The 17,556-nt window shown below is 43.1% G+C and overlaps 1 protein-coding gene across 3 annotated transcripts; it reads right to left on the reverse strand.

Moving 5' to 3' along the window:
* Positions 1-1,989: 1,989 nt before the first annotated feature.
* On the reverse strand, positions 1,990-15,868 carry LOC124008465 (PHD finger protein 12-like). 3 transcript variants are annotated; one of them, XM_046319779.1, is made up of 14 exons: positions 15,850-15,868; positions 15,075-15,250; positions 14,540-14,721; positions 13,315-13,387; positions 10,013-10,563; positions 6,458-6,590; positions 6,178-6,342; positions 5,875-6,033; positions 4,970-5,771; positions 4,718-4,864; positions 4,362-4,460; positions 4,154-4,236; positions 3,828-3,966; positions 1,990-3,661 (listed from the first exon to the last, which is right to left on the reverse strand). In XM_046319779.1, exons 2-14 carry the CDS (start codon positions 15,138-15,140, stop codon positions 3,273-3,275), a joined length of 2,988 nt encoding a protein of 995 aa, XP_046175735.1. In that variant the 5' UTR covers positions 15,141-15,250; positions 15,850-15,868; the 3' UTR covers positions 1,990-3,272. The 3 variants fall into 3 exon arrangements, with proteins under 3 accessions (XP_046175735.1, XP_046175727.1, XP_046175720.1); XM_046319771.1 differs by lacking the exon at positions 15,850-15,868 and adding an exon at positions 15,697-15,843; XM_046319764.1 differs by lacking the exon at positions 15,850-15,868 and adding an exon at positions 15,697-15,843 and having other exon boundaries at positions 15,075-15,254.
* Between the last annotated feature and the right edge of the window lie 1,688 nt (positions 15,869-17,556).

The following is a 17,556-nucleotide window of genomic DNA, read 5'->3' on the forward strand; positions in this document are numbered from 1 at the left end:
ATACTCTTCAAACACATAACATTTCCAGCGTGGCTCTCTGGTCCTTTTAAGATATATGACCCATTTTAAACATCGAAATTTACATTATAGGTCATTAACCAATCACAGATCCATTTTGCCATTCATTGAGCTGGTGGCGCTCATAAAATGTCATAAAATGTCATTAAAAAAAATCATTTCATCAGAATTAGTAGAGAGCCCACTCTAGAAATGTGATGTGTTTTTAGACTAGTATATTGTTCCAACCAATGTCTTGAAATTAACTAAATAAAAAAGGGTACTTTTAAGATATTCATAGTCATATTTTTTATGTTGAATAAATTGTGGAAATGTGTATTTCAGAAGGTAGATATACAGTGGGTATCAATATCTTAAGTATTCACCCCCCTAGGATTTCTTCACATTTTATTGTTACAAAGTGGGATTAAAATGGATTTAATTGTAATGTTCTTAATCAACGGTCTACACATAATAGTCTGTAATGTCAAAGTCGAATAAAAGATCAAACATTTTAAAAATAAAACACTAATATACCTTGATTTGATTAGTATTCACCCCCTTAGTCAATACATGTTAGAATCACCTTTGGCAGCAATTACAGCTGTAAATCTCTAAGAGTTTTGCACCCCTGGATTGTGCAATATTTACCCATTTTTCTTTTCAAAATTCAAGCTCTGTCCAGGTGTTGGAGTTCATAGCTAGACAGCCATTTTCAAGTCTTGCTATAGATTTTCAAGCAGATTTAAATCAAAACGGCAACTTAACCACTCCAAACATTGTCTTCTAAGTTGGTAAGCAACTCCAGTTAAGATTTGGCCTTGTGTTGTTGGTTATTGTTCTGCTGAAATGTGAATCCCCTCCCTGTGTCCCAGACTGAGGAGGGTTTTCCTCTAGGACTTAGCCTGTGCTTAACGACATCTCGTTTCTTTTCATCCTGAAAAACTCCCCAGTCTTTGCCAATGTCAAGCATACCCATACCATGATGCAGCCACCACCATGTTTGACAGTAAAGAGGCAGCTATTCAGTGATGTGTATTGGATTTTCCCCAACATAAGGCATGCATTTAGGCCAAAAAGTGTATTCCTTTGCAGTATTACTTTAGTGCCTTGTTGCATACAGGGTGCATGTTTTGGAATATTTGTATTCTTTTCACTCTGTCATTTAGGTCATCACTGTAGTCACTACAATACTGTGGATCCATCTCAGTTTTCTCCCATCACAGCCATAGGACTCTGTAGCGGTTTTAAAACCACTAATGGCCTCATGTTGACATCCCTGAGCAGTTTCCTTCCTGTCCTGCAGCTCAGTTCAAAAGGACAACTGTATCTTTGATGTGTCTGGGTGGTTTAATACATCCTCACCATAATTACAGACATGCTTCAAAACTTTGGCAACTAGTATTTTTTTAAACCTCCATCTTTGGGCTGGTGTGAATATGTAGGACATGCATGCATAATTGATGACCAGAAGGAGTCTTACCTCAATTAGCCATGAAATCCCTGGTTTGAAAGCAACTGTTTTCTGGAAGCTGTGCTACAACATTTTCCCTCACCTGGGCCAGCCCCCTAGCAATTCTAGCTTCAGCCCCTTACCATTTCAATGGCACCCAGCAGAGCAGGAAAGGGCACAATGACATGGTGCACATATCTGCATGTGACTAGTTCGGGGACCACTTTTGGCTTGTGAGTGCTACAGTACTTTATACAAAGGTATCTCTTTAAAGAGATATTCAATGTTTAATTTGTTATTGCTACCCATCTATCAATCACAGCCCTTTTGAAAAGCTCCCTGGTCTGTGTAGTTGAAATTCAATACTTGACTGAAGGACCTTGCATGGGGGACAGAGGAAGGGGTAGTCATTCAAAAACCATGTCAACCCCTATTATTTCATACAGTGAGCCCATGTAACTTGTTAAGCCAAAATGTACTCATGAACTAATTTATGCTTGCCTAAACAAACGGGGGTGAATACTTATGCAACAACTCTATTTCATTTATTAATTTGTAGAATTTTATTTTCACTGAAATGAAGCATCTCGTGTAGATCAATGACAAAAAAAATAAAATCCATTTCCATCCTACTTTGTAATGCAACAAAAATGTGAAAAAAATTCCAAAAGGGATGAACACATATGATACCCACTGTATTCCATATAATAGAGTTACACTATGAGGAGTATAATGACAAGATGTCTATTATGTACAGTTCAGACATCAGGTCTTACAGAAGGAATGTATAGGTCTAGAAACAGCCTAAAATGGCCACTTTCTTGATAAAAAAAAAGAAGTTTGTGATACAAAATGTAAAAAAACATGTCAAACATCCTTCCTCCCAATGTGAGAATTGCCAGAACAATCGGATACCAAAAATATTTTTGGGCTATGCTGGCATGGAATCGCCCAATTGGTTGTTAGCAACGAATGAAATGACAGAAGCCACGGTCTTCACTGACGCTTAAAAATCTTTAGGTATTTACAGTGACTATGACAGACAAGAAACCAAGTCAAAGTTGCTTTGTATTTACAGAGTACATGACAAAGTTCAGATGAATTATTTCTAAAATCAGACACTTGAAAAAAAAAAAAAAAAAACTGGACTAAAACTTTTGAAAACTACTGCACCAAATTCACATGAAGCACTGGAAAGATTTAAAAGCCAAAATGGCCATAATTGAAGTTTGCATACAGAATCCTATGCTTCCTTGTTCTATGTTAAAATTATTCTTAATCATGTATATTGTGTGTGTGTGTGTATTTCAACACACAAAACCATGTATACAGCATGTATAAGCATGGATGTGTACACGTATGTTTGAATATAGTGCTACTGTAGTGCAATTAGTAGCAAAACAAACATGTGAACCCAACTACATTTACAGATACAGTACACAAACTAAATTTATAAAAAGTAAATAAAAGTTGCATTTTCAGAGAAAAAAGAAGAAGTTTATGCCATCATTACTGGCAAAAATAGAATGATTGGAGTTCTTTACAAGTATGCTGGAAACCTGGTGAGGTTTACGTTTCTTCACATAATGTCAACGATAAACCATCCCCCTTTTTCAAAGCCAATTCAAAAACTTTCAGAAAATTGTCCAGTTACAAAAAATAACAATATAAATTGTATGTGCAACTTGCCCACAAAATCTGAGACTGAAAAATACTTCATTTCATGCAAATGTTGTAACATCAAAAAAGCGCTCTCTTTTTGATGCAGTATACAAGTATAGCTGCTGAGGCTGGTTCTTGTTGCTGAGGGGACATGATTGGGCTAGGGGACAGGGTTAGGGTGCAGCACTGGCATTTGGTGGAGCTGGGAGGTGGACGTGTGCTTGTCAGAGGGTTCTGTTCCCTCCTGGGACTGGGGGGTGGCAGTGGTGGTAGTTGGGTTGTTAAGGGTTTCCTCTTTGGGCTGCTTGCAGGCAAACTCTGTAATACTGAAGACAAACTGCATGCAGCCCAGCTTGATGAAGCTGCCATGATGGAGCAGGGCAGTGCCCTCCCAGCCTGCTCCACTGCCCCCGATCAGACTGGAGCTGCTGGCCTTGCAGTCGCAGCAGTGGCTAGAAGGAGTCACCTGACACGGTCTCATCACCCCCTCCTCTAGCACCATGGGCTCCGCTGCCCCTTCCTCTTCCTGCTTCCTCCTCTTGCAGCGCTCTGCAGGTTACAAGCATCACAAAACACTCAGACCTTTGAACACCATCACCTGCCTCTGCTTTAACAACATTAGGAAACATGGCATGTCAGAGCATGGCCCTTTATCAGAGGTAAATGTTAATTCCTTCCTGTTTCTAGAAGAGGCCATGAGAGGAGCTCCACTCACTGATAATGTTCTGCACTTTGGAGACCAGGCTGCTGGAGGGGCTTGGCCCAGTCTTCTCAGAGAAGTCACAGGAGTACAGCACATTGTCCACCGTAGTCCCATGTTCACTGTAGTTGAGGAGCTCATACTGCTTGGTGTTCTGATCAAGGCAAGAGCAGTTACAGAATGAAATATTTAATTCACAGAGCAGCTTCTAAAACGAATCCCCGAAACAAGAAAAAATAGTTATCAAATGTATTTATACTCTATTTCTTCACAGTTCACAAATTATTGTAAAATGTATTCCAAAACCAAGTACATGTTTAAATGTGAAATGACCCACTCACCTCATCATAGAAGATACAGGCATGTTTTCCTGAAACATAATTACAATGACCATAGTTTGTAAGGCACACGTCCATGTCAGCGCCTGCAAATAACAAGACATAACCTCAAGTCAGCAAAATCTGCCAGGGATGAAAGACACCTTTACATGAATGGAAGGTCCTGTTATTGGGTCATGCTGTGTTATTTGGGATTGGGAGTGAATCTTACCATTTCCTATGTACAGGCTTCTGTAGCACATACGGACAGCTCCTCCTTTCCCAGTCAAAGGATAAAACACAGCCCTGGCCTGAATATTCTTGTTTTGTGCTGAGAAAGAAGATAACAAATTCTCTTCCTCACAATGCTGCAATATACAAAGCAGTCAAATGTAACAATACAGGATAAACTAACTAAGGGATGATTTTACAAACATAAAAGGGGGATAGAAGTAATGGACATCAATATAAATGGACAGAATAATAGGAGTGAAGATGGTAAGGTTAGTGAGGGAATGGACAGTGAGTCAGTTAGGTAGAAATATAGGGAATACAAAATGGTGTTGATAATGAACAAGATTCTCTTACCTTCTGTAGGCTGGGGTTGTGGAACAGGAGGTAGGCTGATACAGCTGCTCTGTGGAGGGGAAGGGGCTTTAGGCCCAAACAGCTGCTGGATCCTCTGCCAGGCCAGGAGTTCAATGAACTTCTCATCCAGACTACTCATCTGAATCTCTGGAAAATTATCATGTTAGCAAAAAGAGAATGAATTCAGTGTGAATCCAACTTTTCCTCACCAATCTAAAAATATGTGTCTTATTAAAATCAGGTGAGACTTACCACCATGGCAGTCTGCCACAGCCTTCAGACGGCTGGACAGGTCTACCATAGAGAAAGAGCTGGGGAGCAGAGGACCACTCCTGGTGGTCACAGCATCACGACTGACTTTCCCATCTGCTGGTGGGGTGGAGCCCAGCTTGGTCATCCTCTTGATCTGGTATGGTGCTCTGGGTGGAGTGAGGGCACAGGACCCCACAGTGCTGCTGCTACTGGTTAGAGCAGGGCCTTGTGTGCCTGGGGAGGGTCTGTGAGGTGGAGAGGGGCCTCTGAGGTCTGGTTTGAAGGGACAGGTGGATGAGGAGGCCGTCCCTTCACAGGGTCTTAAGAGGGTGTTCTCGGTCTTGACCACAGCTTTACCAGTGTGGTTGGGTGACTCCGGGCTGGAAGCTGCTGGTGTCTGAGGAACAGCCCTATCAAGACCTGAGGGCTCTCTCAGCTTGTGGAGGTTGTCCTGTCTGCAGGCCTCTGGACTCCCATTGGTCCAAGCCAGCTGCTCCTCCAGGGGACCGTTAACATTACTGGGCCCACAGTTGTGACAAGGCTTCTCTGTACACATGCTACACTTCCCTTCCTTGAGTGCAGGCGCCCCCTGGGGGCAAACTGCTGCATTGTCAGCTTTAGGCTTGGAGGCTGGCGACTCAGTCTGGTTAGAAGTGCACACAGCACTAGCCTCCTCTGCTGTGACACAGGGTTTGATGTCGGCCATGTCCGTCTTCCCAGAGTCCCATTCGGACGACAGCTTCTGCTTGGCTGACAGATGTCTCACTATGCTGCACTGGAGTGTGATGACGTCTCTGAGCCACTAGGAGACAACAGAACACATTCAATCAGTATTAAAGATGTGGGATTTGTTTACTCTCATGAGACATTGTATATCACTGCTGGGTAACACACCAGTTACCTACCTCCTGTTGCTCATCCTCACTGGTTAAGTGCTGAGAGGGTGTAAAGTGCTGCTGAGGGGGTTCTGAACTGCTGTTACAGACCAGCTCCCCGTTGCGGATCCCTGCCGGGGCAATCATGGCCGGGGGACACTTGTACTGGGACTTTATAGAATCAGGGACCTGTCGAGAGACACGCACACAAGATGCGTCTAGTTACAAGATGTGACAACAGTGAACACAGTGGTGTGTTATACATGTCACCTCATCTGTCAGAGGAAGCACTGTTGTAACCCACAGTAGTAGTACAGAGACTAGCAGGCTGACCTTGAGGGTTTTCTTCAGCTGTGTGTGGGCTCCTCGGCGGACAGGGGTGTTGAGACGATGCACCCGCTGCAGGAAGTCCACCTTGACGGCATGCTGGGACATCCTGTCCTGAAACTGGTCAAACAGCTGGCAGCGACCGCTCAACGGCAGGTTCCTCTGCTTCAGCTGGGAGAGAGGGGCACAATCAGGTCAATACCATTAAAACAACATCAACACGTTTTCAATACGTAGATGTGACCATAAAAGAAAAAGTGGTTTGTACAGGCTTTAGGTTACTTACCACCATGTGTTCTATGTGATTGGGACACATCCACTTGCCCACAGGCATGGCAGTAAGAGGGGGGTCCAGACAGTCCATGTGGAACAGGAGAGGGCAATAGTCACACTGGATTAATGGTGCCAACCTGCAGCTCCTACAGCACAGAGGAGATTCACAAAAACACGGGTTAGATTTACGGCAGACAAATCAACTGCAAAATATCCTCAAAATAGATCTAGGGGTAGTCTGCTCTAATAGTTTAGTGGAAAGAGGGGATCACTTGAGGGCCAGAGACTAATGGATTTCCAACCCAGACTTGCTAGTTTTCCATCCAAATGGCGGAGTGTGAGGTGGAGCTCTCGGGCTCCAAGCCCTGGGAGTCGTCCTCCACGTCTAGCATGTGATCATCCATGTCATTCATGCGAATATTCTAAAATATGCATAAAGAAAACATGTACATTTCCCTGCAGTGGGGTTCCCACCAAACCGACTTGTTGCAGATAAAAAACAGCGCTTGCTAGTGAACATAACGAGATCATTATGGAGAAGAGCGAGAAAATGTGTACTTGTCAAATGGCTGTCAAGTGTCGATGATCATGTCACCAGCATAATGTCACCTTGATATTTGTTGGAAAGAAGCATCAAGCTCATAACATGCACTTTCAACGCCCCGTGAAGTTCATCACAACTTAATTCATATGTAGCCTAGCCTAATAAACTGCATGGTTTCCTGAGTCGTAGTGGGAGGATCTCACACACACACACCATTGCGACTCCTAGTTTTCAATATGATATCAGTATTTTCGCATGAAGGCATTTCCACCGCCATTTATCACATAATACATTTTACGGACAATTTTTTTTTTATGTCAAATTAACAAATTCTCTTGGCATTTATAAAATTATACCAACATTTCCTGTTTACATCACAGCTGCAGTGATTTTTATTTTATACAGAATGACTTTACTTGCATGAAAACTGTGGATGGAAATGTGGTTACTGTCTGGAATCCTGGCAGTCACTGTCTGTGGCAGAGACCCTAAGCCAAGCCCCATCATTCCAGAATATATAAAATGCTCAGTGAGATAGTTTGAATTCCCCTTTCTCTCTGGCCAGCCATGTGGTTGTGCATTCTGTGGTATTCCTGAATAGCCAAGGCTCTGATGCCAGCACAGAGGCACTCTAGAGAGTGTGGTAAGTAAACACAAAAAAACGAAACTACAGAACATTTTGGTACATTGCTGAAATAAACGTCAAGACAAACTCTACAACCCCTCTAAAGAATATTTAAAAAATAAAAAAGGGTCAGTCATATATATATATATATATATATCTCCCCCCAGAAAAAGGAAAGCAAACACCTAATAAACACATGTACAGTGCATTCGGAAAGTATGCTTATGTTATAGCATTATTCAAAAATTGATTAACTAAAAACATTTCTCAATCTACACTCAATCATAATGACAAAGAGAAAACAGGTGTTCAGAAATGTTTGTCAATTTATTAAAAATAGAAAAAACCCAGTAATACCTTACATAAGTATTCAGACCCTTTGCTATGAGACTAAAAATTGAGCTCAGGTGCATACTGTTTCCATTGATCATCCTTGAGATGTTTCTACAACTTGATTGGAGTCCACCTGTAGTAAATTCAATTGATTGAGAAAGGCACACACCTGTCTATATAAGGTCCCACAGTTGATAGTGCATATCAGAGCAAAAACCAAGCCATGAGGTCGAAGGAATTTCCCGTAGAGCTCCGAGACAGGATTGTGTCGAGGCACAGATCTGGGGTAGGGTACCAAAACATTTCTGCAGCATTGAAGGGGAGAAGGGCCTTGGTCAGGACCAAGAACCCGATGGACACTGACAGAGATCCAGAGTTCCTCTGTGGAGAACCTTTGAAAAGGACAACCAGCTCTGCAACACTTCACCAATCGGGCCTTTATGGTAGTGGCCAGACAGAAGCCACTCTTCAGTAAAAGGCACATGACAGCCCGCTTGAAATTTGCCAAAAGGCACCTAAAGGACTCTCAGACCATGAGAAATAGGATTCTCTGGTCTGATGAATCCAAGATTGAACTTTTTGGCCTGAAGGCCAAGTGTCACATCTGGAGGAAACCTGGTACCATCCCTACGGTGAAGCATGGTAGAAGCAGCATCATGCTGTGGGGGTGTTTTTCAGCAGCAGGCACTGGGAAACTAGTCAGGATCGAGGGAAAGATAAACGGAGCAAAGTATAGAGAGATCATTGATGAAGAGTGCTCTGGACCTCAGAATGGGGCAAAGTTTCACCAGGGGTGGCTTCGGGATAAGTCTATGAATGTCCTCGAGTGGCCCCAGCCAGAGCCCGGACTTGAACCCGATCAAACATCTCGGTAGACACATGAAAATAGCTGTACAGCGACACTCCCCATCCAACCTGACAGAGCTTGAGAGGATCTGCAGAGAAGAATGGGAGAAACTTCCCAAATACAGATGTGTCAAACTTGTAGCGTCATACCCAAGAAGACTAGAGGTTGTAATCACTGCCAAAGGTGCTTCAACAAAGTAATGAGTAAAGGGTCTGAATACTTACAGTGGGGCAAAAGAGTATTTAGTCAGCCACCACTTAAAAAGATGAGGCCTGTAATTTTCATCATAGGTACACTTCAACTATGACAGTGAAAATGAGAAGAACAAAAATAGTTTGACCTTTGTCATTACCAACAAGGGGTATATAACAAAGTATTGAGAAAAACTTTTGTTATTGACCAAATACTTATTTTCCACCATCATTTGCAAATAAATTCATTTAAAAAAATCTGGTAACGAGTGGAGGACAGAGGAGCCTCTTAAAGAAGTTACAGGTCTGTGAGAGCCAGAAATCTTGCTTGTTTGTAGGTGACCAAATACTTATTTTCCACAATGTGATTTTCTGGATTTTCTCTCTCTCATTTTGTCAGTCATAGTTGAAGTGTACCTATAATGAAAATTACAGGCCTCTCATTTTTAAGTGGGAGAACTTGCAAAATTGGTGGCTGACTAAATACTTTTTTGCCCCACTGTATGTAAATATGATATTTCAGTTTATTGTTTATACATTTGCAAAAATGTGTAAACCTGTTTTTGCTTTGTCATTATGGGGTATTGTGTAAATTGATGAGGGGAAAAAATGATGAATACATTTTAGAATAACAATTTTCTTGGGGCAAAAGGTCAGAACTTCTGAATGCACAGATATACATGTATATAGCACCCCTTGTGTGCACTTATGATAATACGGTATACACATGTACAGAAACGGTATGATGTATGAAAATGTTAATATCACCCAACAGTAGTATACTGTATATTTTCATACTAAACCATGCAATAATTTACATGCCTTTTAAATGTGTCAAAACAGCTGTGAAATAATGTGTGATCTGCATATAACAGGGTAAAGTATCTCCTTTCTGGATTTGTTCGCAAAGCCTAGTAATGTATGTAACATCTGGTAGCACAAAATCCCAGTTAGCCTACACAAAAACATTTGGTTTATTAAAAGAAAGGCACTGATATATGGTTATTAAAACAATGGTCTTGCTGTACCTGCCACAGGGATAGCAGACCTTCACCGGTAGTGGGACCAGCCCATTGTGGTCCAGCTCATGCTGCAGTCGCTTCACATTCTTCCCTGTCATTTCATCTCTCCTCCTTTTTTTACTGGTTCCTGGAAGTGCAGTTGTGCAGGTGAGCTCATTGGGAAGCTGAAACTGCGTGGGGTTCCTCTCCATGGCTGCTGCTATCAGAAGATCAAAGGGCCTCTTGAGGTGTGGGGTGGAGCTCTCGGGCTCTGAGCCCTGCGAGTCGTCCTCCACGTCTAGTATGTCATCATCCATGTCGTTCTGCTCCGAGGGCGTGGCGGTGTCTGTTGAGGCGGTGGAGGTTGGGGTGTTGGGTCTACTGCTGGGCCTCCTCTCCAGGAGACGGACCTGGGCCACAGCTGCAGCTCTCAGGCCTGTGGTGCCTCCAACTGCTGCCGTGGGGTCCAGCCTCAGGGTGCCTGGGGCCAGCTCGAACTCTGCTGCAGGAGAGGGAGACTGCTTAGACAGCTGGCGGTCCAGCAGACCATTCATCTGCTCCTTCTTTATCTCCCGCTTCTATGACACAAGAAACACAACGTGTTAACAGTCTGAACAGCCCTGATTAAACCAGTCTCAAACTATTTTTGATTTTTATTAGGATCCCCATCAGCCGACGCCAATGGCGTTAACTAGTCTTACTAGTGTCCAACATATAAAGAAAATTACATTACATACAAAAGACTTAACAAAGCCATGCAATCTCTATAGACAAACATTGGTAGTAGAATGGCCTTACTGAAGAGCTCAGTAACTTTTGACGTGGCACTGTCATAGGATTCAAACGTTCCAAAAAGTCAGTTTGTCAAATTTCTGCCCCGGTCAACTGTATGTCAAATCAAATAAAAAATCAAATCAAATTTTATTTGTCACATACACATGGTTAGCAGATGTTAATGCGAGTGTAGTGAAATGCTTGTGCTTCTAGTTCCGACAATGCAGTAATAACTAACAAGTAATCTAACTAACAATTCCAAAACTACTGTCTTATACACACAAGTGCAAGGGGATAAAGAATATGTACATAAAGATATACGAATGAGTGATGGTACAGAGCGGCATAGGCAAGATGCAGTAGATGATATCGAGTACAGTATATGCATATGAGATGAGTATGTAAACAAAGTGGCATAGTTAAAGGGGCTAGTGATACATGTATTACATAAAGATGCAGTAGATGATAGAGTACTGTATATACGTATACATATGAGATTAATAATGTAGGGTATGTAAAAATTATATTAGGTAGCATTTTTTAAAGTGGCTAGTGATATATTTTACATCATTTCCCATCAATTCCCATTATTAAAGTGGCTGGAGTTGAGTCAGTGTGTTGGCAGCAGCCACTCAATGTTAGTGGTGGCTGTTTAACAGTCTGATGGCCTTGAGATAGAAGCTGTTTTTCAGTCTCTCGGTCCCAGCTTTGATGCACCTGTACTGACCTCGCCTTCTGGATGATAGCAAGGTGAACAGGCAGTGGCTCGGGTGGTTGTTGTCCTTGATGATCTTTATGGCCGTCCTGTAACATCGGGTGGTGTAGGTGTCCTGGAGGGCAGGTAGTTTGCCCCCGGTGATGCGTTGTGCAGACCTCACTACCCTCTGGAGAGCCTTACGGTTGTGGGCGGAGCAGTTGCCGTACCAGGCGGTGATACAGCCCGCAAGGATGCTCTCGATTGTGCATCTGTAGAAGTTTGTGAGTACTTTTGGTGACAAGCCAAATTTCTTCAGCCTCCTGAGGTTGAAGAGGCGCTGCTGCGCCTTCTTCACGATGCGGTCTGTGTGGGTGGACCAATTCAGTTTGTCTGTGATGTGTTCCATCGATGTGGATAGGGGGGTGTTTCCTCTGCTGTTTCCTGAAGTCCACAATCATCTCCTTAGTTTTGTTGACGTTGAGTGTGAGGTTATTTTCGTGACACCACACTCCGAGGGCCCTCACCTCCTCCCTGTAGGGAGTCTCGTCGTTGTTGGTAATCAAGCCAACCACTGTTGTGTCGTCCGCAAACTTGATGATTGAGTTGGAGGTGTGCGTGGCCACGCAGTCGTGGGTGAACAGGGAGTACAGGAGAGGGCTCAGAACGCACCCTTGTGGGGCCCCAGTGTTGAGGATCAGCGGGGTGGAGATGTTGTTGCCCACCCTCACCACCTGGGGGCGGACCGTCAGGAAGTCCAGTACCCAGTTGCACAGGGCGGGGTCGAGACCCATGGTCTCGAGCTTGATGACGAGCTTGGAGGGTACTAGGGTGTATGTGCTGTTATTGTGAAGTGGAAACGTCTAGGAGCAACAACAGCTCAGCTGCGATGTGGTAGGCCACACAAGCACACAGAACAAGCCCGCCGGGTGCTGAAGCGCGTAAAAAAAGAACCCGTCCTCGGTTGCAACACTCACTACAAAGTTCCAAACGGACTCTGGAAGCAACGTCAGCACAAGATCTATTCATCGGGAGCGTCATTAAATGGGTTTCCATGGCCGAGCAGCCGCACACAAGCCTAAGCTCACCATGCACAATGCCAATCGCCGGCTGAAGTGGTGTAAAGCTTGCCACTATTGGACTTTGGAGCAGTGGAAACATTCTCTGGAGTGATGAATCATGCTTCACCATCTGGTAGTCCGGACTAATCTGGGTTTGGCAGATGCCAGGAGAACGCTACCTGCCTGAAAGCATACTGCCAACTGTAAAGTTTGGTGGAGGAGGAATTATAGTCTGGGGGCGTTTAATTTATGAAATTCTAGAAGATGATGTGTTTCCAGCTTCTTGGAAACAGTTTGGGGAAGGACTTTTCCTGTTTCAGCATGACAATGCTCCTGTGCACAAAACGAGGTCCATACAGATTTCTTTTTCTTTGAGATTGGTGTGGAAGAACATGACAGGCCTGCACAGAGCCGTGACCTCAACCCCATCGAACACCTTTGGGATGAATTGGAACGCCGACTGCGAGCCAGGCCTAATCGCCCAACATTAGTGCCCGACCCCACTTATGCTTGTGGCTGAATGTAAATAAGTCCCTGCAGCTATGTTCCAACATCTTGTGGAAAGCCTTCCCAGAAGAGTAGAGGCTCTTATAGCAGCAAAGGGGGGGACCAACTCCGTACTATGTCCATGATATTGGAATGAGATGTCGACAAGCACAAGCAAGAGTCCACATACTTTTGGTCATGTAGTGTATATGACAGTACATACACACAAAAAGTAGGTCACATATCCAAATGACAGAAGCAGTCTACATAACACCACCACAAACTTCCCATGTCTTAACATAGATTTGACTCACCTTCCTACGCACCATGCAGCGATGACACATCCAGTCTCCAGGGGGCAGCATCTCCTTACTCAGAGGTGGGTTGCTGCAGGAAGTTCAAAGCAAATCAGCAATTCATAACGTCCAATGCCCTCACAATGTAACCTGGTTTACAAGTTCCAGAGTATGGCGTGAAGGATATTTTCCTACATTGAAATAACTGGAAACTGTGGAGACCTGTAGCTGATGAAAGCCAGGGGAGAGGGAATTAATTCAAAGGGCTCTTTTTGGGCAGAGTGCCAAGGTCCCTGGGCACAGTCTCACAGTTCCGTGGCAAAGGTATGTGTTGAATCTATTGAAAAGGATGTTGGTCCAAAACCAACATCGACTCATTCAAGCTTTCCAAGAAAGACCCGACTGCAGTGATTTAAAAAGAGGAGCACTACCATAATAAATAAACAATTCACTTTCCTCAGCAAAAACCTTTCATGCTCTATGAAACCGTTGAGGCAACAATCCAAGGGCATTGATAACACTATCCTAGAAGGAAAACAACAAAAATTAACTGTCGAACTGTAGTCCAGGCTAAGGGTAGAAAGGCCCTGGGAGGTGCTTCATGACACCAAACAGCAGCCCTGATCTGCTCAGGCCACTGTCCCAGTAGCACATGCCATGGTTAATGATTATTTATACCGTCAATGAGGCAGCACACTGCAGTCAGGTTCCCTGAGCTCCTCATTGCCTCAGCAGAAAGCTCAACTAAACCTCGCCAACATCTGCAAGCTCATTAAATACTGGAAATGGCTGTTAGGAGAGTAGTAAGTGGTGTGTGGACTGGAGAATGAGCTAAATGTATGCCAAAAAATATGTCTTCCTTGACTGAAGAGAAGCATGGCTAAGTAGCTAAGTGCAGAATTTAGTGCACACATGTCTTCTGCACATAAAATGGTCAACAACACACGCTACAGTAGTTATATACAAGTACAAAGCTACAGAGTTTTAACATGTAGACCCAACCAATAGGGCGGCGGAATAAACACCATGTAGACCTAACCAATAGGGTGGCAGAATACACGTCTCCCGGTGTTGAAAAACTGAACTACAGCTCCACAATGTGGCAACTATTGTGCATTAGTTTAGCTGACAATGGTCAACTGCTTCCCACAAAGTTAAGTCAACCACAAATGCTGCCTTGCACCTTGGTAGGAACACTGGGAAGTCATTACTGTAAATGGAAAGATATCAATCATAAACATACCAGCACTGTAGATGAAAGGCGGCGGGACAATGATCACAACAGAGGAGGTCGCCCCCCTCTCTGCAACTGTCACAGGTGTCGTGATTCGTGGCTCTCCCCGCTCTCCGTGCGTTTTTATCTGGTTTGCGACCTTTTTTTTCTCCATCTTCAGACTTGGGAGGCGCGAGCAATGCTTGTATTTGCTACAAAGTATCAGCAAACGAGTACAGGGATACATTTGATTATCTGCATTGTTGCACAATATCTACTGTAGTGTCAAGTCTGCCACACAACAACAAACCAATTTAATGAGCTAGCTACAAAGTAACACCTTCAGTCAATGGTTTGACTTGATACTTTTCGATGACATGACTTCTGGCAGAGGTTAGCTCGAGAGCAATGGCGTCCTGTAGAGTTAGCTAGAAAGCTACCTACAAACGTTGGCCACTGGGCCCGAACCATCTACCTAGCAAGCTTCTACTAGAAATCACAACAAAAAGAGAACAAAAAACGTGTAGTTATTTTCTCACCATGATAGTAATAGTAAAGGCTTTACCTGCATAAGACCACCAGAAGTGTCAAGATCGTAGACAATCGTTGGGGTCTCCATTTTATCCCACATTCAAACACAGCCGAAGTGAGCAAGCAATCAGCTCTGTTTAACGAATACTTCAAGCAATGTCTGACAAGAGGTGATATCCTCACTGTCAGCAGATTATTTCCCAAACAACGCTGTCTTGAAAAAAAAACAAGTTCCTATTGGTTAGTTTGCTAATTGTTAGTGAAATGGAGAACACACTGTTGATCCCAGTAAGATCCAAAGCCTCCCTTCAGTTCAAAGACGAAGTCCTTTCTTCATGAAATCCTTGGCTTAGCTAGCTAACGTTAGCATGGTTGTCCTTAATAGTTTCTCTTCCGCTTCGTTGTCCCAACTGTGTAATGCAAAAAGACAAAACAGTACTTCTCTTGTTGCCAAATTGGAGAAAAGATAAGGTACAATACCACAGATATTCGGCTTTTGGACTTACTACTGAGGCCTAGCTTTGTACATTATGGTGCTTGTCCCTACGCCGGTGGTTGAAGCTAACGTTAGCTATGATGCTGTTTATAGAGGCAGAGGCATATCTGTTCCCTTCCATATTAAATACGGCTATAAAATAACACAGTTTCTCACATACCTGACATATACTTGCAAATAGATGAAGTACTGTCCTTGTATACGGGTAAAAACAGTGCCGAAACTCTAGAAAGCGAAACGGTTATTGTTGTTGTGAAGAAACACTAGCTAGCTTGCTAAGCATCACCCCTGATACTGCTTCCTTCAGCCTCACCACGGAGTTGGCGCAAAGTTGCGTAGAACGACGTTTTGAGCATGCGCACTGTTCTTGGTAGAAGGCAAACATGGGCGTTTCGGGTAGCAGCTTGAGCTTTGAGTACAAGGAACACGATAACCTAGAACATAATCAAAATATTGTCATCCGTGGGAAATAATTGTCATAAATCATATCAGGAATTTGGTTGTTCTGTTAGGGTGAACAATGATTGCAAGCTTATTGACTTTGGCAACTGTAACTGGCCAGAAAACAAACGACTCATAATTCCCTTGTTCCAATAGTAAATCTGCATCCTTCTATTTGTCCTACCGACGAGGGGGTAGTCTAGGCCCAGTATAAATTCCATTCAATCTTGCTATTGACTATTCCCAGGAATCCTCATAAGGGTGTTGTCCTTTTCAATTTTAATTAAGGGAAATCATGGAATAAATTAGAAATGGACCAATTATATTAATGAGGATTTATTTAAATTGGTGAAAATGATCATTTCCAAAAAGTCCTGGAGCTCTTGATTTAAGTGGGCCTACATTCAATAATCTGTCCCAACAATCTTCTAAAATGTATTTTCCTTACCTCTATTCACTCACAGTTACAGAGAGAAATCTGAAAATGGGCAGCCCTAATGGCGTTAGTTTACTCACCTTACTTGCAGTGGTGATTTTAGCACGTAAATCTTGGTGGGGTAAAAAATACAAAAAGTGGGATGCATGCACTATAACGGCAACAAACTGTTAGAGCCTACATAAAGCTGTCCCAACAGCAGTCCCAACATCTTACCACTGCTACACCTGGCTAACAGCGGAGCCTTGTCTGGTAGCGAAACAGTTCATTTAGCCTCATTTACTGCCTTTAAAAAAAACATAGCTGATATGGCTGACTTGTTTAAACAAATGTGTTTCTAATGACAATTGAGATGTATAAACTATGGCATAAAGGGATGACGAGCGGATAAGAAGTAATCTGTAATTTCAATTAAGACATTAATGAGCGAGCTAGGATTGAAGTAACGTTAGTCAATATAAATATTTGTTTAGATATTGAAATGTACAGTGACAGAATTCAGAACATGGGCTGTTCTTAAAGTGTTCTCCCCGTACACCAAGTCAGAACCGTAGGATAAATAAAGGGAGCATATAAGCAGACAATGAAAGCTCTTACAACATTCTGTGGTTACATTTCTCTTAAACAGGTTATAGGCTAGATGTGCACCACCAAGTCAGAACAGTAGGCAAAATTAAGAGGGGTAAATAGACCAAAGTATTAGGGTGAAGCCCACAGGCCACTAACATCTTACTACACAACATACACTTAGCATTACTTTCTTAGCTACAGTATACATATCTCCCTGGCATATTACATCATTTATGCAGCAACATACAATACAATTTTGGACTCACCTTGTTGTGCTGTGCTCACTTGAAAAGGAAGGTGGCGCGGCGGACCTTCGTGAGCAAATTTTGTCATCAAAGTCTGGCATTCTCTGGATTTATGTTGCTTTCAAAACATCTGGAGGCAGGATTTACAATTCCGAGTTGGATGACCATTCAAAACGTATTTTTCCAGTCGGAGCTTGTTTATTCCCGACTTCCCAGTTGTCTTGAACTCACTGATGTCAAGTTTTCGCAGTTCCGAGTTAACAGTTGTTTTGAGCGCGGCACAAATCATGCTTCATTGAAAGCTTGGCCGGTGTTGAAAGTTTATCAT

This window comes from Oncorhynchus gorbuscha, linkage group LG02 (assembly GCF_021184085.1).
Source record: "Oncorhynchus gorbuscha isolate QuinsamMale2020 ecotype Even-year linkage group LG02, OgorEven_v1.0, whole genome shotgun sequence".
Taxonomy (NCBI): domain Eukaryota; kingdom Metazoa; phylum Chordata; class Actinopteri; order Salmoniformes; family Salmonidae; genus Oncorhynchus; species Oncorhynchus gorbuscha.

Excerpts from the sequence above, each read along its gene's own strand:
- LOC124008465 (XM_046319779.1), bottom strand. The coding sequence starts at position 15,140 with ATGTGGGATAAAATGGAGACCCCAACGATTGTCTACGATCTTGACACT. Across the intron at positions 4,865-4,969 it reads TGTGGCAGACTGCCATGGTG|AGATTCAGATGAGTAGTCTG; the intron begins GTAAGTCTCACC and ends ATAATTTTCCAG. Across the intron at positions 4,237-4,361 it reads AAGCCTGTACATAGGAAATG|GCGCTGACATGGACGTGTGC; the intron begins GTAAGATTCACT and ends TGTTATTTGCAG.